The 25323-nt window shown below is 41.1% G+C and overlaps 1 protein-coding gene across 1 annotated transcript in view; it reads right to left on the reverse strand.

The window, feature by feature from the left end:
• Positions 1-25323, reverse strand: part of plxna4 (plexin A4) — a 241531-nt gene that overhangs the window by 69509 nt on the left and 146699 nt on the right. Inside the window, exon 5 of the mRNA XM_056367398.1 lies at positions 14977-15077. Within this exon, the coding sequence (XP_056223373.1) occupies positions 14977-15077 (101 nt within the window). The remainder of the gene's footprint in view (positions 1-14976; positions 15078-25323) is intronic.

The raw sequence follows: 25323 nt of genomic DNA on the forward strand, positions 1-25323 counted from the left end.
TGGTAATTTTCCAGGTTCTGGTTTTCTTACACAAGCAGCACCTTAGCCACCACTGCTCATGTTTGACATAAGGTGTCATGAACCAGCCCTCTGACTATTTTTAACAGCAATAACACTGCTGAAAGAAAATGTCAAATTTAAACATAGGGAATCTATTATTTTATCCACACATTTCCATGTGCGAATGCAGTAAACACAAACGCATCACAAATGTGACTTTGATGTTTCACTTTTCTACGATGATCATATTTCTATTTATGAGGGTTCATAAATGTTGTTATGCCCCTATATGGCCCAGGTTTATGACATCATCTCTGTGAGACGCTAGATGTTGTAAATAACAAATGAGAGGAGGCATGCTGCAAAGACTTGTTAGTGTCCATCTCACAGCAAATAACATTTTTAGCTTGGGTTTATATGTATGCGAGTTACAATATACAATGTTTATGAGCAATAATTACTTCTGCGAAAATTTGCAGTCCACAGGTTTTATCGTCTGCAGACTTTTATAATGTATCTTAATACAGTTACAAGCCAACAAGACATAATGAGGCAGCGTGAGTTGATGAGAGCAAAAACTGAACCTGGCATAACTGGACCGGGCCTGTTAATACATTATTATTATTAGAGAGTGTATATCAGTCTGCTCTAAAAAAGAGGACAGGGGCCAATTTATTTCGCTTGTAATGCAAATGTGCAGTAAATATGGACATCTTGAAAAACAAACATCCGAAAGCAAAGGACATCAGTCTCAGGGAAGCTCAATGTGGCATGGATTACTTTCCTCCATGTCCAGTCCATGTTTGACCTTCTCCCAGATTCTACAAGCAAAACAAATGAATTTATATTTGAAAACTAAAATGGGATCTTCTTCTTCATTTACCTGTTAATCCTTGAGATTATCATATTAAAAATACCACATTCAATGTTGCTAGTGCTTTGAACCAATAGCCAACTGGATGTATTTACTTTCTTATATTTGCTCATGTATATGACTGTATATATATATGTTGTGTAACTTCCTGTAGACTTTCTTTTCAGCCTACCCCCTTTAGTGAATCAAATCTGACTATCAACAGCGATTGCCTTTTATCCCATCATTATATTTGCATTGCCAACTATACTGCACACAAACTTCAACCAACTCTGAAATGTCATATCGGACATTAATAGAGGTGGCAGTGCGAGCCAGTGAACTGTATTGCAAGTATCTGGAAAGCCTCTGTTTGTCTATGGAGATGTCATATAGCCCTGCAGGGACTGTAAGTTTCATCTCGTTCTCTGAGTCACAGGGTCACAGACTTGCTGCGCAGGATGAAATAGCCAACAGGTCGACTGATTAGCTTTCAAAACCCAGACATGGACGACCATGCAGGGAGGCTTTTTCTCTTCTTTTCATCTCTCTGCCTCCCTAAGGGATGGGCAACAGCAACGTCTCAATTCAATGAGACTACTGCAATGGCGCAGTGAAGAGTGCCATCACAGAGGGCTGTACCAACAATACACAGAGTATGCCAGAGAAAAAAATGACCCCAGGTTAACTTTTTCTGCAGCTCAATGTCATCCGCCAACTGTTTACCTAAAAAAAAAACATCAAGGCAGGAGAAACTTTTGTGTGATGTTTTGGCATTTGGTAAGTGTTCATACTAAACTGTCTGGTTTTTGGTACCCACACACTGGAGAAAAATGTCCATACCAATGCACACAACTTCCTTACTTTCATTGTGGGGAACGCAGCTCTAATGTGATTACTTTTCAGTCTTTCCTGTTATACCCTAATGTTCATTCTGCTGCATATACTGGCAGAAAACCCAAGTGAGTTGCTCATGGGTGACATCAGCTAACAGATGTGACTTTTTCTTTAAGAACTAGTCTTGCATCCTGACTGAATGTCTCACCAATGTGTAGGACATGCACACTTATTGATTTGGATTAAGTTAAGTGTGCACACCCACCACTAAAGGGGAATTTATGTAGCTGCTCTGGCTGATTTGGGGCTTTACTGAAAGGATATTGAAGATAATGCCATACATGGTTTAGCTGATGTAAGAGGTGGGCTTTATCAGAGCAAAGCACTGGATAATTATTTTCAATTACTATCCAGACAGACCTTGAAAGAAAAAAAGATTGCATCGTTTGTAACAATATGAAGCATTCCCACCCTTTGTAAATATAGAAGAATAGACCATTTAGAGAACCCCAGAAATCAAAGCAATTTAGATTTCAAATAACAGTCATAAAAAGCCTGACTGGGGCTATCTTTTTTGTGGAGAATTTGACATCCAACATGTCTTCATTTGGTTAGTAAATACTGTTGTTGTGCAGAGCTGTTTGACTGACTGGCAATGACACATTATGAGAGAGTGAGCTGAAAGGGTTAGATTGGCCCTGAAAGGAAACTAATCTGCACTCTTGTTTCTCCCAGCCTTTGATAAGGTGATACAATTAGAGTGAGACTGAGGAGAGGGCAGAGATGGATTTTTTGCCTCTGCAGTTGTTGCTGATGAGGCTGTCAGCCATTCAAAGCTGGATGGTCTCGTAAATAATATATTTCATCACACAATATTTTTCATTTAGCCCTTTTGACAATTCAATTGGCTATAATGTTTAAAATACAAGATTATTCTCTGTTATTCTCTGTAGTATGTGTACACAAAAATATCCATAATCAGCACAATGACGGCTTGATGAAATCAAATAGTTCTAATTCACTGCAGGCCCGCTAAAATTTTTCTGTATGTCTGTCTTAAAAAGTGACTTTTAACATAAAAAAGGAGCAACACCTCTTTTTTTGGGTTTGAAATGTGCACCAGTAAAACAAGACATATGCTGTAAATGACTGAAAACTAGATAAAGAAGATGGACAAAGAGAAAAATAATTCTAAGAACCGAACTGTGACTCATGCAGGAGACTAGGAAAAAACCATTCAATGAAATGTAGTGTGATGTCAACAAAAAATAAACACAATGGCCAAAATCAGTATTAAACACAGTGTCCTTGTGTATTTTGAAGGTATGGGAACAAAATATATCGTACATTCAGAAAAGTGTTCATACCCCTTCAATCTCCTCACATTTTGTTATGGTGCAGCCTTACGCTAAATTCAAAAAAGTCACTTTATTTCAATTATGGCGGCCACTGTGCTCTTGGGAACCTTCAGTGCAGCAGAATTTTTTTGTAGCCTTCCCAGATCTGTGTACTGATAAAGTCCTGTCTCTGAGCTCTTCAAGCAGTTCACCTCACCTCATGTCTTGGTTTTTTGCTCTGATATGCATCATCAGCTGTGAGACTACTACAGAATGCATTTGGAAAATTTTCTTAAAATTCAGTTTTTACTTTGTCATTATGAAGTATTGAGTTTAGATTGATGATGGAAAAATGATATATATATTTTGGCATAAGGCTGCATCATAACTAGTGGTTGAAACTAGTCAAGTATGAGTGGGGCACAGGTTGCAGGGCTCGGGGGAGCATAGAGAGAATATACTAAAGAGAGGGTGCAGGTGTATCTGGCCATGTGAGACTTCAGGTGTAATGCATATCTAATGTGAGGCATGGAGAAGGTCAAGCAGGCTGGGAAATGAAAGCTATTAAATTCTCACAAAGCCGAGGTCCAGGCATCCTCAGCTCAATCAAATGCTCATGTCGCTGGAGGAAAACAAGCGCACATGTGAATGTACATGCATGCACGCACACAAACACACACACACACACACACACACACACACACACACACACACACACACACACACACACACACACACACACACACACACACACACACAGGTATACACAAGCATTAGAAACATTAATGGTCTACAAGTATATACAGCCTGTATATATATACACTGAAGATATATATCTACATTTCTACATGTTTGCATATCCTACAAGCAATAAAACCTCCTGCAGTGAAACACCTGAGTTTTTAAAGTATTTATTGTCTTCTACACAACTGTTTCTGGCTCTACACTGCTGTTTGTGGTAAATCAATAAGCAACAAATAGGCACTCTGTAGTCCAACTGAAACCCAATTACCATACTACCCATGCATCATCAGACACTATATGGAATCCTATACATACTAATAGCCCCAGGCTGTATAAGTTACTGCAGAGCAGGAGCTATGTCAGATTCAGTCAAATGACACAAATCTACATTCAGCCAGGCCACATCTCTCACTCATACACGTAACCACACACGCATACACACAAACACACAACAGTCAGTGTGCATCCCTGTACTATCATTAAGAGTGGTGGTCCACAGAGCAGAAATCCGCATGGAGGAACCGGTGGGAGAGTCATTACCTGGCCCACTGGCCATGACCCTGTTACTCCCGTTTGTGGACAGACAAACACACACACACACACACACACACACACACACACACACACACACACACACACACACACACACACACACACACACACACACACACACACACACACACACACACACACACACACACACACACAGTTTCTCTCTTATAAGCCCATGCGCAAAGACATAGAAAATTGCAAAGTGGCTGCCCCCAGGTCTAGAAATCTCTGAGCCGTCCCCTTTACGTACTTCCAATGCAAGAACACCAGCTGAGCGGAAAATTACACAGTAACACTGCTGCTGAGAGTTTGCACAGGTATAAAACCATATGAGATAAAACAATCTCTTAAAACAAATAAAAATACATAAAAAAATTGAGGCGGGAGGGAACCTGATTTTGTCTATAAATGTTCCATAAACGTTAAAATGGGGGCTATTAGCATTTATCATTTCCAACAACCTCCATAAATTCTATATTTCTCTCTCATGCACACCAACACGCTGGAAGAGATGGCGATCGGCAGCATCAATCTGGCCTTCTGGGCAAACAAGCAGCAGCTGTTTTTCTCTGCTGTGATTTTTGGTCCCTCACACTCCACCACTCAATTTTAGCAGCTGTCAAAAGCCATGCCACCAACTTCCTTCATCTCTCTCTCTCTCTCTCTCACGCACACACAGACACAGACAGACACACACAGACACACACACACCCCCCTGGCAGAGCTATCTAATAGTGTGGTGGTGTGGCAGCCTTATTAGGCTGTTTATCTAGCATATGTGATGCCACTGCTGCCCCTGAAGATGCCATTAGGCCAGGTTCTCTATATTAAACAGCTTTATCTGTCTGGCTCAGAGGTATGTTGGCGTGTGTGATTCTGAGGGGCAGGGAGGTCAAAGAGGGTGACGACAGATGTCTTTTACAAAATTAGCTTTCCTGAATTCTTTCCCTGAATTATTGAGTCATTTTGTTTTATGAAATATTTCTGAAAACACAAATTAGACAATGAAGGAGCACTGAGTTGACACAAAAGAGGACTGAAGGGCTACTGTTATTACAGATATTATTACTACATTTTTGCTGCTTATTTGTATACATTATTTTTAAATGCCCATTGGAGTTCAAAGATTGTTCATTGTATTTAAAGATGTAAATATTGGACTGACATGATACTTTAGACGGGATAAGACAGCCACAGGATCTAAAAACTAATATTGGAACGATTCCAAACAGCTCATATCAATATCCCACTTAATACTCTATCAAAACACAATCTAACCTCACATTCATAAAATAAAAGCCCAGACACTGACAAGGGAAAACAACAGTTTATCACTGCATTGTACGGTGCAGTCTAACACTACAGTGTTTCCCAAGGTATTTGTGAATTGAGGTTCCCTGTTTGATGATGTTTTCATAACTGCCTCTGAGGATCACAATGAAGGGCACTGGAGGGCTGTTTAAATGGAGACTCAATAGTGCATTTGGCTTTTATCTTCCATATATTGTGTCATGATCCTACATGTGTGCGGCTACAGACGGCAACATTTGATACTATGGATCCAGGCGGTCGATATCCAGCTTGTAGCGTTAAGGTGTGTTTATTTACAGCCATAACTCTGAATGAGAAGATGCAGCTGTTGAAGTGTGTGAATGCAGTCTATGATGTCTCATATAGATTCGTCTTTTAGTTTTTGCCTTACATCATTTGCTCTATGTTTCTAAGATGAAAATATAAAAATAACAGAACAGATTTCTACCCAAAACCTGCAGTACCACTAGGATTGTGAGGACACTTAAAATAAAATAGATATTTCGGAATTAACACATCTCAGACAGGGTGCTTGTGAAAACATCTTACTAAATGCATATTCAAACACTTACATATAAACATATAAATCACATGTATGAAACACCCCACCCTGCGCATGCAGCAGTCGGAGTGATGCTTGAGTCCTGAGTAATGATGACACTACTGTCTCTGTATGTGAGTAATCTCAGTGACGACACTATCTGACATTAATACTGAAAAATCAGTGGGGATTACTGTTGGATTATATAACATGGTTGTTATATTCTTACTATGTTGTTGTTGCCATAGCAACAGCTATGTCATATGGCATTAGGTGACCTGCGTGGGTACCCTCTCCTAGAGGGGCTCTCTATCATTGTCAAAATGAACTGTATGCTTGTGTGTGTAAACGTTTTTACCTTCATATCCTCAACTAGAGTATCTCCTTCTCGAGCTTAATTTATGCTCTTCGCTGGAAGATTTCTCATCCCCACTCTCTTTCTCTCTCGTCACACTCGTCCCTTTCATCACCATATAGCTTCACTTCACTTCACCTTTGACTGTCACCGCATCTCTCATTCATCCTCTCTGTCTCATGTCAGTCCCTGTGCCTGTTTCTTGCTCTGGTGGACAAAAGCAAGACACCTTCTCCTCTGTGAGAGTGTGTTTGTGTGTGCATCTCCATTTCCAAGCGTTACCCTGTGTGTGGTGGGGTGACAATAGGTGACAGTGAGCAATGGTCCTGACTTAAAAGTTAGCGTGCAGCTCTTGTCTGTGCGGTTGTGTGTGTGTTGGGGCTAGGTAGATTGTTTTGTGTGGGTGTGTGCGTGTGTGTGTGTGTTTTCACACTATGATAGTGACAGTTGAGAGGGAACTGGGAGGTGCAGCACTCCGTTCCATCCTGATGCCCCTGTCACTTCTTGGCCTTGTTCCCTTCCCTCAACTTCCCTTAGCATCCAGCAAGAGGTGGAGGGTGGGGGTAAGGGGGGGTGAAACCAGTCACCCATACTCAGGGGATGGTCATCCTCCCCTGGGCAAAAACATCAGAGCAAGTGCCATGGATGCAAGGATCTCAAGATCAAAGAAGCAACTTTGAATATATTTAACTTTGAGAGTTGACCAAGTCATTTCAGCACTGTTTAAAGCCAAATCCAGCTCTTCTGTGTGTGAATATTAGGCTAACATTAGGCTAAGCAGTGCATTGTCGTGGTTGCAACTAATTTAAAGTGGCTTAACTTGTGATACAATGCCTTTAAAATCATATAAATCTCTCAATAATTTAGAAAGCCAAGGCTTTTGCACTGCAAAAACTCATTAAGTGGAACTGGAATTTTTGATTAAGGTCTGCTGTAAGTCAGGCTGTTCTAATTTGTAAAAAGCATCCGGAGCAGATCCAAAGCTCAGAACACAGTTTGTGTATTCAGAGTGGATACACATGTGAAGAGAGATCTCTTAATTTGGAAATCTATTAGTGACTGGGTATGCTGATGTAGTCCAGCTATTTACAAAAAATAAATAGAAAAAAATAAAATAAATCAAATCAAATCATACTGTAGTTTGTTAAGATACTGGCATTGTGTTTTTATTGGCATGATAACTTTATAGTTGTTCTTTATTCTAGCTGAAGTTATGAAAATGAAAATATTTTCTTAGTCCTCTAACATTTCCATCCAGTCACACTCATTGCATCAGCAGTAGCTAAAACATGGTAGTTGCCAAGTTAACATTTACATAGCACACAAACAAGCACTGTTCTTATTGTGCATTTAAAACAGGCAACAAATAAACACACATTAATTACATTAACTACGTCATAAATGTCAGTCTAATCACTTATTAGCTTGGCCTTTGTTATCAGGTGATGTTTTTGCTTAATGTGGCCGGACTATTGTTAGATCTCACTCTTACTAACAGTAGAAAAACTCTGTTGGTGTAAACAATGCCTTTCCCTGCCAACAATATGTCTCGAAGCACTTACGGCTATCTCCTGGGGCAGGCTAGTGGCCGCCGCAAGCAAACACAATGCATCCTAGGTAGCATGCTAATTGTGGTGCTGCAGTTTAATTAGAATTAGTGTGCCATACCACAGTAATGAGCACACTCAGGTAACGGATGACTGTGAACACAGCGACAGGTAGCGGTGGTGCAGAATTAATATGAGAGAGAGAAAGAAAAACCATTCAGTGGATCTGCCAATTAGCTTGTCCCTCCGAAAGGTTATTCATTTGACAGAACCAACGATGTCCTTGGAATACAAAGGATTTAGAAGACAGGAGGCTTTGCAGCATGACTCGCAAGTTTTATCAGCCATTTTGTGTGTTTATTTATGACTTCTTGAACTATGTTGTATCAACCTAATAAGCTTGTACATGTGTTTGACAGCCGTTTATTAAGGTGTGATCGTATGACTGCAACACACATCTTCATAAAAGCATTTAGATCTATCTTATCTGTTCGTTTCGATAAAGTAGAGTCTATTCTGATCAATGTATGTGTTCATATTCAAACCCATAATATTGTAAATACACAGTGGTTGTTTGGGTCCACTGATTCATGAGGACTCCCCTGTATATCATGGTTTACCTCTAGAGGTTTACTATTGATTGTATAGACAGACCTACTCTAATGAACTAGGAGCTGGCATTTGCCTGTGGTCAGTGGCACAGATGATTTTACTGTCTCCAGTCCACATCAGGGACGACAGATCGATGTTTGTGAGTGTTTGGAGGAAGAGAAGGAGTAAGAAGAAGTGGGAAGGTGACACAGTTTATGGGCATAACGCGCCTCTGAACACAAAATATTCCTGGATTCGACACACACAGCTCACGTGTGCACATGCATGCACGAGCAAAAAATGCAAAAATAGCAGGAAACCCATGGCTAAATAAATAAACACAGACTCTGAGTGGATTGATGGAAGCACAGACGTGCAAACACGCTCACATAAACTCAAGAAAACAGTGTATGATAGTGTGAACAGCGTATGATGTGGAGTGTGATCTGAATGATAGTGAAGAAAGGAAGGAAGTAGGAGGAGAAAAAGAAAATGAAAAAGGAAGAAAAGGAGGGAAAGGGAAAATGATTTCAGCAGGCTGGGAATATTACTACTATCGCAGCCAAGAGCAGAGATTGAGATGTGTCAAACCAATTATTAATGTGAAGATATTGCAACATTAGCACCACTTGTTCCAAATTGACATCGATATCACAGAGTAATGTGAGATATTCTCAACATCCATGCCAAATATGATGACATTCATTTTGACAATACTACTTCTCCAAATATGGTTTCCAATCTGCCCAGCTGTCACACGTGACAGGCACTGTGACAGCCTAGTTTACCACTTACAAAACTGACAGCTGACAGACCGGCATTAGGAGAGGTAACATATCCATAACGTAGCTCTAACATTTCTGACATACTGGCTCATTGCAGAGGTGCCTCTGCCTTGGAGGGACTGAAGTGTGGATGGAAACCACAGAGAAAAATGCCATGTCAGAAAGTAAAAAAAACAAAAACAGTAAGACATAAAACTCAAGGGTTTTGCTGAAAGGAACAAGTAATTAACATATTAGTCAAGTGTACGGCATTGGCATTACGAAGTGTGATTTATAAATACTGCTGCGGTCATATATCACTAATTAGGCTTTTATATTGAAATATGCAGAAAAAACAAGGAAGTTAAATGTTTCCATAAACAACAAAACAAAATATTGTTTAAATGGACATAGATGGGATGTAGTATAAATCATTTATGTATTCATGGTTGCTATGTCTGCTCTCTTACATACTCCCTTAGAGGTAATCTTCTGTAAGAGTCCTTCTTGAGGCTCTGATTGACAGAGAATGACATCCAATGTCAGTGCTAAAAGAGTGGAAAGAACGGGAATGATGAAAAGGAGGGACTGATATGAGTGGAGACTTTCCTTTCGCCTAGACAGGCATTAGCATAAGTCATGCATCTCAGCAGAAGAGAGCAAGAGTCTTGAGTTTGATAGGCCAAGACAGTTTGGTTGACAGGTGAGGCTTCAGGTTTACTCGAACAGTGGCAGGGCTCACTGCAGGGGAGAGGAGAAATCTGATGCAAAGTTTGCTAGTGGGTTCAAAACATATACATAAGGAGTGTATATGATATACATTTGATGTGGTAAATAGGAGCATTTGACTATACACAGCCCCCAAATACATTCAAAGTCAAACTTGTGAGTGATTATTGAAGAGGTTTGCGTTTATAAATGGTCTGTGTTTGTCAAGGACAATGACTGCACGCACGGTCACACGCACACACACACTCTAGCACGCGCACGCACGCACGCACGCACGCACGCACGCACACACACACACACACACTCTAGCACACGCGCACACACACACACACACACACACACACACACACACACACACACACACACACACACACACACACAAAAAGGTGCACCATCCACCCCTGTTGATTTCCTCCCCTGTACTATTGATTGCCTTTCTCCTCTTCCCCTGGTGTTCTATCTAACAGCTCTTCTCACCGATCTATAGAGTAAATAAAGGCAATGCTGATAGAGAAGGAGGGAGGGAGGGGGAGGGAGAGAGAGAGAGAAAGAAAGAGAGAGAGAGAGAGAGAGAGAAAGAGAGAGAGCTTGCTTGCAATTCTGTTTGCTCTCAGACCAGTGAGGTGATTTCAAGGTTGATTGGGAACAACAAACTATCTGGAAGAACACTGAGGAACTGCACGCTATCCTTGCCCTCAACACCCCTCCTTCCAGCACAAAAAGTGTGAGTGGTAGAGAGTTTATGAATTTTAAGATTTCCTTGAGTTTGGGCCTTTTTGCTACACGTTATTAAAGATGCATGGTTTAAGCCTTTGGTGGGTAATCAGGGGACTACGCAGGGTGCCTGTTTTCATCCTTTGTAGAAACATCTTTAACCTTGACCAGGCCATGAAAAACATTTCAAAAGACAGCATTGCGCTGAATATGAACACAAAAAAACTTACCTTATAATATATAATTTTATAAATATGTATCTGTTGTCACTTTTCTCTACAGCACTGCAGACTGACCCTGTGGGCTTCCAGCATCATTCACTAATAGAGGCTCGTTCATTGGTTTTACTTTTGTGTTTTTATTATTTTGTCAAACACATTCAAATCAATGAGGGTCAACTAAATAACAGGCACACCTCTTTGTACAATGCAATACAGTTCAACAGCACCACAAATTGCAGCCTCCAAAATGACTCAATTTAACAAAGTTTCACCAAACACCTCACACTGAAACCTTCATGAAGGCAGGATTCATTGCAAGACTTCTGCATGAGATTGCATTTGTTTTAGCTAGGTGTACCTAATAAACTGACGACTGAGTGTATCAGTAATTATTTTTTTCGGGTGCCGATATTTCTGTTTTATTTAAGTCACTTCTTAGAGTGATATAAATAAAAAATCTTATCCTGCCAAGATACTGGAGTGGAGGTGAAAGCAGATTGAAGGACAAATGATAAATATTTCTATCGTCTGAATATCAAATAGCTCAGCTCACACTGGATTTGTTGTATTTGTTATGGCTGAGACACCTCACGAGAAGGGCTTTGGGTCAGGTATGTGTGTGTTCCTGTTTTCGTGTATGTGTGTGTCAGACTTTTTCACCAAGGACAGACTTAATGCATTGTTAATTCACAGTCACACCATCTTCCTAACAAGACAGCACTTTGTTGATCTTTCAGCATGTTAAAATTGTATATAGCAATCTCTCTGCAAATATGATAAAAGAAGAGACTGATTACAAAAAGCACATCTAAAAATGCATCTGAAAAGTTTTCAGAAAATTGTGAAATAGTACACTGAATGTAAGATTGGCCATTTGTCTGCACGGAAATTTTTCTCTCGGGATGTTATCAACACCTACTTGAATGTTAATGGTCTTGCACCAATTCTGATCTCACAGTCCACACCCAGCATACCACTCATTGAATAGACTAATGTCTTCTAGCATTAGCTACATTTTCCACACTCAGCCTGTCCAACTGAATTTTATCTGTCCACCAATATCCAATCAAGTTTGTAAACAAGAAGATGAAAGTAGGACTAGAAAGTAAAAGATTACTTTAGATTGGAATCTTTTGAGCCAAAGTGCTCTTATATATTTAACTCCTGCTGATTACAATGTTTTTCTTTAACCCAGCAGCAGAAGACTTCAGACTGTGGCAAGTGTTGTCAGTTAATTTTTTTTATCAACTTTATCAAGAAAATATCAAATGTGTTTTCATATAGGCTGGACACCATTAGGCAAGTATGCTTGCAGTAAGTGACCATTGAGTCTATTCTAGTTCCTAAGGTAAATAAGGCAAAAATGTAAACTTTACAAGGACAGAGCCATCAGAGTAAATACGTCAGGTGGTTAATAGGACAGATAGCAAACAGGGGTGATTATAGAAGCCTTGGCTGCCTTGTGGTGGAGGTGGCGCTTAGGGGGGGTTCAGTTACACCAAGACCCTGTTAAGAATACACTGGCTGGGGGTTAGAGAGCGGTGAGGAGGGGGGGCTTTGGGAAACATAAACCTGTGGTCGATCAGTCACATTGGGTCGTGCAACTTGTGTGCTAGAAGGGTGAAGAAGGATGTGTGTCCAACTGACAGGACGTTAGCATACGCACGCACATACACACACACGCATACATGCGTGCACGCACGGACGCACACACACACACACACACACCTGTAATCTCCCTTTCTGCCCTTGTGATGGTCCAACACCGAGACACCTGAAATCAACTAAAGTGGCGTTTTGGTTATTTTCTCCCTCTCTCTTTGGGCTTGATTCTCATTTTGGTGACTTGACACTAATTCTCCACCAAGAGGGGTTTGCATGTGTGTTTGCCTGCCCTTGTGTGTACTTGTGTAAAGAGACGGGTGAGCTGAGGTGAGCCGATTCTATCAGGCTAAGTGTGACAGGCCAATCTGTGGCCACCCATTTGCTCTGACTGGGAGGATGTCCAGGGTGTTAATGGGTTTCTACACACTCACACACTCACACACACACACACACACACACACACACACACAGAAACACATACACAGAAACACAAACACAGAAACACAAACACAGAAACACAAACACGGGGAGAGAGAAACACACATGCACTCACAAGCGTACCATATTCACACACAGTCACGCTTACTTAAGATTTCATTGAAATTGCAAGCACATTCCAAGTGGCAACTACCTGCACGATGGCTACTCAATGGTGACACATAATTTGTTTTTTACATTGATCCTTCTACTTCACCTCTGGACAAATTCTTTTTAAATTCAATGATCTGCTGGAATAAACCATATGGTTGGTTCATGTTCGGTATAGAGCACTACAGAGTGCTTAGAGCAAAAGTTCAGTACAAGAGATTGGGATGAACATAAAACTTCTAGACTGATGAATTATGTATATATGCGTGGGTGTGTGTGTGTGTGTGTGTGTGTGTGTGTGTGTGTGTCTTTGTCTCTGTGTCTATGTGTGACTTTGCCTACAACCTCTAGTTTGTGACCCATAACCCATCAGAGTGTGTCCTCTTTCGGTTAATGCACTTTCTACCCTGGAGACCTGAAACACATTCATCCTCTATTTCTCCTTCCTTCACTCTGTTTCACACAAACTTACTGTTTTTTCACTATGACCCTTTGTAGATCTGTTAATTTATCACATTTCACCTTTCTTTTAACAGAATTCACTAATCTGCTTCCCTAACTCTCTCGCTTTGTCATGTTCAATTTTACACATATATGTCCCACCATCTCCGTCCCTGTCCACCTTCCTTTCCTTCCTCTCTGGGTTTGAGTTTTTATGCTCCTCTCACACTCAAGACTGCTTCTCTGCCCTCGCCATGTCCTCTCAGTGCCAGCAGGGATGAAGGTGCTAAATGTACTCAGTCTCTCTCTCTCTGTCACACACACACACACACACACACACACACACACACACACACACACACACACACACACACACACACACACACACACACACACACACACACACACACACACACACACAAACACACACACACACACAAACACTCTGTACCCAAGGGCTAGCAACAACACAAGAAACCAATTTTCAATTTACAGTGGAGTGGGAAATCTCCCTGCCCCCAGCTAGCACTATCTCCCACTCCAATCTTGAGGGACAAGGGTTTGACAGCGGCTGGGATGTGTGAGAATTTGTGTGTGAGTGTGTGTGTGTGTGTCAATGAGGGGAAAAAAGACAGACAAGCTAGGTAAAGCATGCAACACGTTAGGTAAAACAAAAAGAAAATTTGAGAAAGGGGACAGGTAAGGAAGGTAGAGAGTGAGTCAATTGTGCTTAACGAGATAATCTCTGAGATCTCATTCATCCTACTATAACAGATGCTATCACTCTCCTCGTGTCAACGCCTGAAGATTGGAGTGGTGCCCATTAGAGCCCAGGCAGTGCCCGCCAATGTCTGTGCTCTCACCAGGCTCTGGTTTCAGGGCTGGTAAACAATGCCAGTGGTTAGGTTTGGTAATGGATCTAAGGGGGACGCTGGAACAAGGCCGAGCCCCAGGAAAGCAATCTGAGACTTGGCCTGGGTTGATTAGAGGAGCCCCTGAATGCTCAAGGGCTGCAAGGGATGGAGTGCTGGGCATGGGCCCAGGCGTCATGGAGGTAGGGGAGCACAACAACCCAATCACAGCAACCCCCCAAACTGTCTGGTAAGTATGTTGGAGGCTCAGTGAGTGAATTGGAAGAAAGAAATATATTGTTTGTATGTCTCAAGAATAAGAAAGAAGAGAAATAAGATTGTTTATGTATGTTTGTGAGTGAGTGTATATGTGAATCTAGGACAGTAGCACTTACATGTTATGCAGGACACACCAGCCACAGTGGGGATCTCCTGATCCAAGACATTCACTGCAGGTTGAGTATTGGCCACAGGCCTCCACTGGCACCCTCGACAGCTGCAGAGAGATATGCAACAACGATTAAAAACTGTGGAAGACATTCAGTCTTTATGAATGGAGTGAGGATGAGCAAACACTTAATGGAAAACATTACCACAAGACAGAAAAATTGAAATGCCAGAGAAATGTCATGTTGAAAGAAATCTAGTGTTTATGTCTGTCATGGGAGGAACTTGAATGTGATGGAGAATATATCTGCATGTTTGCTTCTGATGTGTGTGTGTGTTTGAGACTGAGAGAGAGAGAGAGAAAGAAAAGATGAATCAATGATAATAGATAAATGGATTAGGGGGCTCAAAATACTGTTTTCAAATACTTGCAAGCTTACAAACCCTCCTCAGGTTAGACAAGCATAATGAATTTCTGTCCCATGTAAAACCATAATGCCTAACAGGTGATTCAAGAATTCCAAGGGAGTAGGAATTGTTGGATAATGGTTAATGTTTTGTGTTGCCTTACAAGTGCTGTATCTAATCTACTAGAAATGCAGTCAAGTACTTCAGACACAATAGCATATATATATATATAGAGCAAAAGCCTGAACTTGTTGCAAACAGATACTACAAGGTAAAAGTATGTGTATGTATGTGTAAGTGGAAAGGTGAACAGTGATAGTTGCACCATTTATTCAAAACACGACATATCTTGTTGCTCCATTATTGTGTGCAACCTGAATGACCAAACATTTTTAACATCAATTTTTAGGATAGCAGTAAATTGTCTCTATTAAAAGTCACTGAGGATGTGATGGGAGATTCCTAATGTTCCTACATTTTGTAAGAATAGAAAAAAAAAAAAGGCCTTCTGCTACACATGATTTAACCAGACAACAAAATAAATCAACAAAATGTTATCTCTCGGTTTGACCACTTTTCAGCCAAATACACATTAACTGCAAAAACAAAGGGACTAACCATACTAATGTGCAAAATGGGAATGCAAAGTATTTTGTATCAGCACAGATTTTCATAAAATTGTTACTGCTTGACAGTTTCCATCTTTCGCCACTGACTCCATAAGGGAAACGTGGCCACTTGGGATAGCAGTCTATCTTTTATGATATATAGGCCTGCCAATTCAAACTGGCATTGAGTGGCACTGATTGGCATGGGCCGTGAGTGACCAAGCGCAGGGGGCAAAGCTGAGGTAGATGTCAGCTATCCCCTCCTCATGTCACCATGGTAACAGCATGGTGCAAAAATAGGTGTTGCTGGCACTTTTGATTAATGTGCCGTCATTGGTGGATGACCGCTGTCACTCAGGCTGCTCAACGATGACAGCTGGGAAAGAGAGACGACATCATCAGTGTGGGACTGATATTGGGTTATGATGAGGGTAAAGCTCTGTGCGTGTGTGCGTGTGTGCGTGTGTGTGTGCGTGTGTGTGTGTGTTCGTATGTGTGCCTACAATAACTGGAATTTTACTCCTGAAATATGAGACGGAGCTCAGCTGGTTGTTATAATCCAATTTAAACAGAGAAAACACCAAAAAGTTGTCTCTGTGTAAGAGTAACAATACATGTTTACTGATCATAACACTACTTACAAAACATTCTGATGAATGCTAGTCAAGTACAAGAATTAACAAGCTGATGATCACACATCAGTTCATAACTTTTTCAGTGACAAATCCATCCCCAGTTATTTCTTATGGAATCGAACAAAAGTAAACCCTGCAGGGAAATTCTGAAATTCTGTTCAATTTTTCCATCATCTTGTGGAATTCATGCGATGAGGAGAGAGCAAAGGGAGGTCCTGCCCGGTATCAGTATGGTGCTCCTGATAAAGTGTTTGCTAACTGTACATACAAAACCGTAAGTCAGAGGTCAGAGCATGGGATCAGCACCAGTAAAGCTTGCTGGAGATGGATGGATAATGGGAACTGAGGTAAGTTCACCTGACAGTGCACCACCTCCAGCAGATTCTGAGGATCAAATTCTTTTGCATACTAGTCTCTTTTTGTACCTCCGGACATAAGTGACGCAATTATACATCTCTTTGCAGCACATTTTACGGACTAAATTCCATATTTAAGGGTATGAAAAGGACCATAATTAAACCATCCAATGTAGGGCATGACTGATGTAACGAGAGATCAGAAATGCCTATGCGCAGTGGTATCTCTAAAGCACAGCCTGGCACTGACGGCACTTCTCTCTGTTGGACACAGACTATCACACAGTACATCTCTGCCTGACAGCCTCTCTCTCTCTCTCTCTCTCTCTCTCTCTCTCTCTCTCTCTCTCTCTCTCTCTCTCTCTCTCTCTCTCTCTCTCTCTCTCTCTCTCTCTCTCTCTCTCTCTCTCTCTCTCTCTCTCTCTCTCTCTCTCTCTCTCTCTCCTCTCTCTCTCTCTCTCAAATAAAAACACGTCAATGCTACAATTTTGCACACACTGACTGTGGAAGTCATATTTCAACTTGTGTGAACACAGATGCACAAGAACCACAAAGACGTACATATTGTCATTGAAGTCAGACTCTGACACAGTGGAGATACTCTGAAAACACACCACTACATCATTCTCTTTCTTGCTCTCTACATTTATGTGTCTTCCATGCATCTCTCCTAGAACTATAAATAGCATACTCCAGTAGTCATGTGCGCATGCACACACACACTGACACAGATTCACACACAGCTGAATGAATTCAGCTGAAGTGTATCTCCTTGCCAAAGTCAGGAGGAATCATGCATGATTAGAAACAATAGAAGCGCATCTTTGTGTGTTAAGCATTTGTGTGTGTGCTTTGGTAAAAAAAAAATCTGCAGGTATGTTTTGCCCTCCCTACTGTGTACAGGCGTATTTGCATTAGGTAGATAAAGGGAATGAGTTTGAGATGGAATCACAGAGATAGTGGTGCAAGTGTGTGAGCACATGATCAAACTCAATGATCCTCATTGCATCTCACATGATAGATTCTCTCCCTTCCTGTCACTCTCCACTGAGCCTGTTCCTCCTCCTCAGATCCACCACTGCCGGCTAAATAACCTATTAGTCACTGAAGAGAAAAGCCATTGTATTAGCCTATGGAGGGATTTCAGCTGCCAAAGTCTTATCATGAGAGTCTATGAAACCACAATCTCCCTGTGTGCACGTGTGTGTGCGTTTATGTAATCTACGTAACCATGTCACCACATCGAGTGGTTTGTCACCTTGTGATCTGCCATAAAAGCTAAGCACCCAGACAGAACTGTAGCAAACAATGCCACCATATCTGAACGCTTTATAATTTAACACTTCATCGGTGGAAGATATGCCAGTACACACACACCACCCACATGTACACACATACTGTATACAAAAACACACTCGGATTTAGACTTTGTAGAATGGAAGGGACCTCCTGATGCCTATCGAGGCCTCAGATGCCTGCAACTGGGGAAATGGTTTTCTCAACAGATAAAACGCACACGCACAAAGACAAACACACACCACATTCAGAGCCTTGCAGAAGCGATGGGTGCCAATGTGAGTCCTCTGTTCCAGAGCCTGCATCCTGATATCATTCATTCTCCCTCTGTCTCTGTCTGTCTGTCTTTCTCTGTCACTCAGATGCTCTGAGGTGTATAAGATCATACATTCATCATCTCCAGAGCCTCCGTTCGCTATCAGGAGCTCCCTCTCTCTCTCACACACACACACACACACAGACACACACATTCACACACTCAAGCAGACAACACTTTTGTCCCCTCTTTTATCAAAAAATTGAGGGATTTGGTGGCTAAACGACCCAATGCACCCCTTGTCTCTCTCATCTCGATATCACATTCATTTCATGCTATCTTCTTCGTGGGCTTTGCCAGAGAGGCAACCATTACGCCTCAGTGTCTCTTCACTATGGCTGCGCTATCATATCAGCAGGGATAAATACAAAGGATGGGGTGCATGGCATTTCTAATTCCCTCCTGTTTCAGGTGAGCAAATGACAGGCATTACACCCTGCACTCTCCCTCTTTTCACAATAGGGAGAGATGGAAGCTGCTGAATATAATCATGCTTTTAAAAAAGGCAGAGATCACAGGGGTACTTGATGCCTTAATGTGTGGGGAGAGAGATGAAGACGTACTTGATCATTTACTGTGATGGCACAATGGCATTCAATTATATATACAGTGTATATACAGTAAGTGTCTGTGTGTGTGTGTGTGTGTGTGTGTGTCTATTGTATGTGTAGGGCATGAGTGTCAAAGGGAGAGAGGGTGGAAGAGTCTTCTCTCTAAGTGCATTCATTATTTCCTCTTTAAGATCTTCATCGCTACACTGAGACAGAGTTTATGAAGCTTGACTTTGTTTTTCTTTCCTCTCTCCATCTTTTCTCTGTCTCCCCTCCTCCTTACATAATGCCAGGGGCCTTTGAGTCAACCTGCAGTGGGAAAGTGATCATTTATTAAATCTGCACAGACTTTTATTATCAACTAATTCTTCTGCCTCATCTTTATTCCTCTCTTTATCCTACTCTTTTCCTGCCCCCTCCACTTGTAATTAAACAGGGATTCCACCTGCAGCCAAACTTCACCACTCCAAATGAACAGAGAGAGGGAAATTAAAGTGATAGTCCAATCCTGCTTTACAGCCTGTAGGGCACACTGAACTTCTCTTATCTTTTCTCTTCTTCCCCCCGGCTAGCTTTGTCTTTTTCTCCTTCTCTGCTGCACTGCTGGCAGTGTATCATTACTATTGGTGGGGAAGCAGACTTTCATGTGAAATGATTCGCTTAAGTGTATGTAATGTAATGTAATCTAGTGTTATTTGGTCATTTTAGTAACACATTGTAGGTTGGCAATGGTGTGCACGTGTTAAGATACAGTATAATGCTGCTTACAGTTGTTATCTCCAATTAAATACCCTCAAGTTTCACTGATGACTCCAAGCAAGTCAGCTACAATCATTAAGTCTGATACAGTGAAATAATTATTCACATACATGACAATGGAGACAAATCAGTTTTGACTTGCTGCCGTCATGACAGCATGTTTTACAAATGGAAGCAGCTCTGAAAACTTCAACCAATAACCAACCATACCATGGTGCAGAAAAAAATAAGGGAACTCCTTGTAATAATCTGCATTTATGAAAACATGTTTCATCTAAGTTACAATAACAAACAAACATCTATTTTAACTAATAATGCAGGAATGATTGTATTATTCTTGTCCATACTTGACTTGCATAAAGCTGAAATGGTTATAAAGCGATTTCAAAGAGTTTCATCAGTCCACAGTCGGACAAACTGTCTATAAATGGAGACAATTTAGTTCTGTGGCTACTCTCCCTAGAAGTGGGTGTCTGGCTAAGATGACTCCAAATGCACAGAATGATCAGTGAGTTAAAAATGAAGTCCAGAGTAACAGCTAAAGGCTTGAAGGAGGCATTGGAGCTGGTTAACATCCCTGTTCATGAGTCTATCTCACACAAATCATGGTGCAAGGCTGCACGGAGCATGATGTCCATGGCAGTACTCATTGTGCTGTTCGGTATCACTGTGTACACCACACTGCACACAAAAAAAAAGAAAAAAAGAATCGAGTTTTCTGAGGAGGTGAAGAAAATAATTGTGGCTGCCATGGTCAAAGCAAAAGCTAAAAGACCATCTCCAAGCAGCTTGATGTTCTTGTGACCACAGTTGCTAATAAGACGTTTAAAGTCTATGGGACCGTAGCCAACCTCCTTGCAGTCGCTTCAGGAAAACTGACCCCACATTGAACGGAAAGATGGTTTTAATCAGCTCATTGTTAACAGAAGAAAAAAATGAAACTTTTAAAGAAAAGAACATCATTCCCACATAGAAGAGACTCAGTTATGTTATGGGGTTGCTTGGCTGAGTCTGGTACAGGGTCTCTTGAATCTGTGGAGCGCACAATGAAATAATAATTTCAAGGCATTCTGAAGCGAAACACACTGCCCAGTGTCAGAGACCTCTGATTCAGTGACAGGTCATGGCGCTTCCAACAGGATAATGACCCAAAACATACGTCTAAAAGCATCTGAGAATGGATGAGAAGAGAACAATGGAGCGTTCTGAGGTGGTTGCTGTGAGTCCTCATCTTAATCCAACTGAACAACTACAGAAAGAGCAGAAACCAGAGCAATGTCTGTGTTTAGTTATTATGAATGGTAAAACAATCTGTTTCTTCTTAACTTCACCTCATAAATTCTGGTCTGTCTCTTCTCCTCTTCTCTATCTAACACCAGATATTCATTCAATCTGTCATTTATACTTTCCTTTGCTGGTCTCTCTCTCTCTCTCTCTCTCCCTCTTGTTCTCATGTGTCCCACCTCTCTCCTATCCAGCTGGATGGAGGAGAGATTGACGTGGGAGTCAGATGAAGCGAGGGACACATCAACAACCCACTGCCTCGTCACAGCCGACGCACCACTCAATCCGTCAACCACCAACCAACGGTATTATATCATAAACTCAGTTAGCAGAGGTGGCCGGTGGCTGCAAGTGCAATATTGTTTTCATTTGACGTTCGCAGAGGTCAAATGAGAAAGCCATCCATTGCGCTGTCAGGATTGTCAGCGCATGACAAACGAGTTGGATACAATCAATCATTTTCACTTATCTTTCTATTCCAAAGAGGGTAAGGCCCCCCATACACAAAGAAAAAAAACAGTTAAACAAGCATGAGGCAGTTTACTAATCGTTTGCAAATTAGAGTTTCCTGCATGAGGCATACTCTGATATGTTTTTACCATCTGTCATCTTTGGTATTTCTATGCTTACCAAATAAGCAGCCAAAAGCAGAAGCATGCTAAGCTCAGCAACAATAAATCCACACAGCACATGCTAATGTTGTCTTATCACACTGTCAGTCCTCAGTGCTAGAGCCATGCTTAGGACATGATGGACATTAATGTAAAGTGCATTTAGGGTGTGGGGTGAAGGTTGACCCCCGGGTGCAGAAACAAGATTTGAATTTAGTTTGCAATTCCATTTCTCCCATTGGCTGGGGCATAGCCTGGTGCACAGTTTGGACTGTTTCCACTAACCAAAACAGTGACAGAAGAGGCTGATGATGACTCACATTAATGACAAACCTTTATAAAGTATTATAGTGTAATGGGTTTGCAGATTCACAACTATCTGCAGAAGGGAAAGAGACAGGAATACAAGATTGAGAAATATAACGAGAAACAGAGAGAGAGAACAAGGGAGAGAAAGAGAAAGAGAACACAAAGGTAAAACTTCAAAAGGGACTTTGAGTGAGCCAAGAGTTCGCTCCAACCTTGTCTGCCCCACTTCGTTGACATTTTTCAGAAGTGTGTCAGGCAACAATGGCTGCAACATATCAGATCTGTTCACTTGCCTTGTTAGACCACAGCAGCCTGCAGCTAAACCGGGACGCAACATAATATGCACATCTAAACACCTTTATAACTCACAGCCACGCACCAGAAGGGTGAGGAAGCCACACTGTAAGGGATGCGCTGAAAAGTTTCCCGCTGATAGAAATTAAAGGATGCTGGTATTAAACATCTTTGATGAGATGCGAAGACGCGATACTTCCACAAATTGGCTTGTCGGATTTCCCTAGTGGGGGTTCAAAACAGAAAAAAAGCACTTGACTTTGAACGATCTCACCCCACTATAGTACACATATTCAATAATTCACACTTACAGATCTGCATTTGCTACGCTGAATATTAATAATTCAGCACCACGAGTGTGGCAGTTGCAGCACTTTCCAGCAACAGTTTATATGTGGAATGTAAAAGTCACAGTGTAATATACATATATATATATATATTTACGTATGTTAGTGTGTAAAAATACTTTGGCAAGAAAACCACGCAGCACTATACCTGACAGAACTAACCACTGACTAACTGCTAACAGCTGCTGGCAGGGAAAGTTAATATGTTTCCTTGGTTGCTGGAGGGTAATGATATGACTGTGGAACACTGCAGGATGGATTGAATGACTAAGACACAACAAAAACAGCTTGAACTGCTTTCAAATGCCCTGGAACCCATGTCAAGTCTCAGCACAGCCAGCTGCTGAGTAATGTACTATCAAACTCATCTTCACACGGCACAAACAGAAGTTGTTTTTATCCCATTTCACTGATAGAATTTTAAATGAACAGTTGAGCAAAATATGTGGTGTTAGGGATTCCAGCATGTATATCTAGTTATGCAGAATCACAGTGCTGTGTATTTCAAAGCCATAAAAAAAGGCCACAAAAGCCATCAAGGGGAGGCTTGTAGGATTTATTGCAACCGGATGCCTCAATGTCAACTAAAATATCTTTAATTGATTTAGCAACTGCTTTTCTTTCCTCTTGATGCATAAAATGAGATGTAACAAGTGAAATAAGTCTATCTTAAAGTTGGTTACACAACAGTAATCCGGTTGATTGTGACTTATTTCAAGTTCTAGTTATTTGTGACTCAACCACACATGAGTTCACACATAATTGAACGAAACGTCATCTGTACAGAGTCCAGTGCAAGTCAACATACATTTGACGTAAAGGCAAGATACAATGAGGAGTCTTTGAAAATGCTGAGAGCTTTGTGGAAGCAGTTCTTCTCATATGTGTCCTGGAGGTGTGGAAGGGAAAGTCAGTGTCTTCGACATCTTTTTTTCTATTCATGTTTCCTGCTTTGGAATGACAAGCTTTATTTAATCTTATTTATACACATGGACAAGAAAGAACCTGTACGCTAAAACAGTACCATAAGTTATTCATGTGCTCCAACTCATGCAATAACCTTTGAGCTAACTTCCCACTCCATTGTTGACCTCAATAACTGTTCATCACCTGTTTTTTCTCTACAACAGGTTCATAGCACTTATTAAAACTGAAGCCTCTGTTAGTGTGTGACTTGTACTCTTAATTTACATACTGAACAAATGCTGAAATGACCCCCCCCCCCAACCCAACCTCCACTGACACCATCTCATTCACTCCAGATGTCCTCATTGTAGTTGACAGATGAACCAGTGTTAACAGGATAGTAGCATACTACTGAGCTACACTAGCGGCTCATGTTAGTGGAATTGACCTGTCCCTGTCACTCAGAGCGCAACCCTAACATCCATAATCACAGCCCATTCTATAATCTGACTGTCCTCTTTATACCAGAACATCTATTAAACCCACTAATAAGATGACACGCACGTGTGTGTGTGTATGTGTGTGTGAGAGAGACAATGTGTGTACAAGTGAGAGAGAGAGAGAGAGAGAAAGAGAGAGAAGGATCCAATTAGAGGACAACCAATCACTGGATTAATGAGAGGGTAGGGATGACAGATTACTCTTGTACTGAGGAATGGTTAAAAAAAAAATGAAGGAATGGAGAACTGGGGGATGGCATGGGGTAAAAATAACAATGGGTAGTAAGAGAGGGTTAGAAATGAAATAAAGATAGAGAGAAAGGAGATGAGGAGAGAGGAGTAAGAGACACAAAAGGCTGAATCCTCATTTGCTTTACAAATCCCCTTAGAAATGAATACGGGTTGCGGGAGCAAAAATCTATAATCCTGAAAGAAAAACAAACCAAACAAAGACGACACAGTCACAGGATAGAGGAGAGAAAGCAAAAAAGAGGTTGCAAGGATAGAAGGAAAATGAAATAAAGGCTGAGAGAATGTATTAGAGGAAAATACAATACATATGCTAGACAATCTCTAGCATATTTGTTACAGAATACAATTCTGCATGTGTGTGTGTGTTTGGCTAGCTTCCTTCCCTAATGAGTGTATAATGTGACAGAGACAAGCAGGGTGCAGTGTGACTCAGCATGATGCCCCATCCCTGAAGCTGGGTCCATACTACACTGTCAAGGTGTTCCATTAGTTGTGCCACATTGTAAATCATTTATAATTGATTATAGTCGATATTCGTAGCACTAACACAACACTGGAAGAATGTGTGGAACATTATCACACTGTGTTGTCATTATAGACCCTAAGTTACCGTATTTACATTCTTTTGCTTTGTGACGGAGAGTGAGGATACCAAAGTTTGCGCTGAAAATTACTTTGCCATCTAGATCACAGAATACATATTTGTCCACTGATACGAAAAAACTGACTGAGCCAGGCAATCATTATATAGCTCAAATAATTATGTTTACTTTCTTTAATTGATTTTGTGATAAAGAGGGATGATTGCAGTGAGGACAAGGTTTGCATTTGTTTAGTGTTAATGAAAAAGAGAAGATTACGGAGCCATTTCTCAAGTTCGTTCAAGATGTCTTCACCACTTTCTCCAGCGATCAGAAATATGA

The sequence above is a fragment of the Seriola aureovittata genome, chromosome 22 (genome assembly GCF_021018895.1).
Source record: "Seriola aureovittata isolate HTS-2021-v1 ecotype China chromosome 22, ASM2101889v1, whole genome shotgun sequence".
Lineage (NCBI taxonomy): Eukaryota > Metazoa > Chordata > Actinopteri > Carangiformes > Carangidae > Seriola > Seriola aureovittata.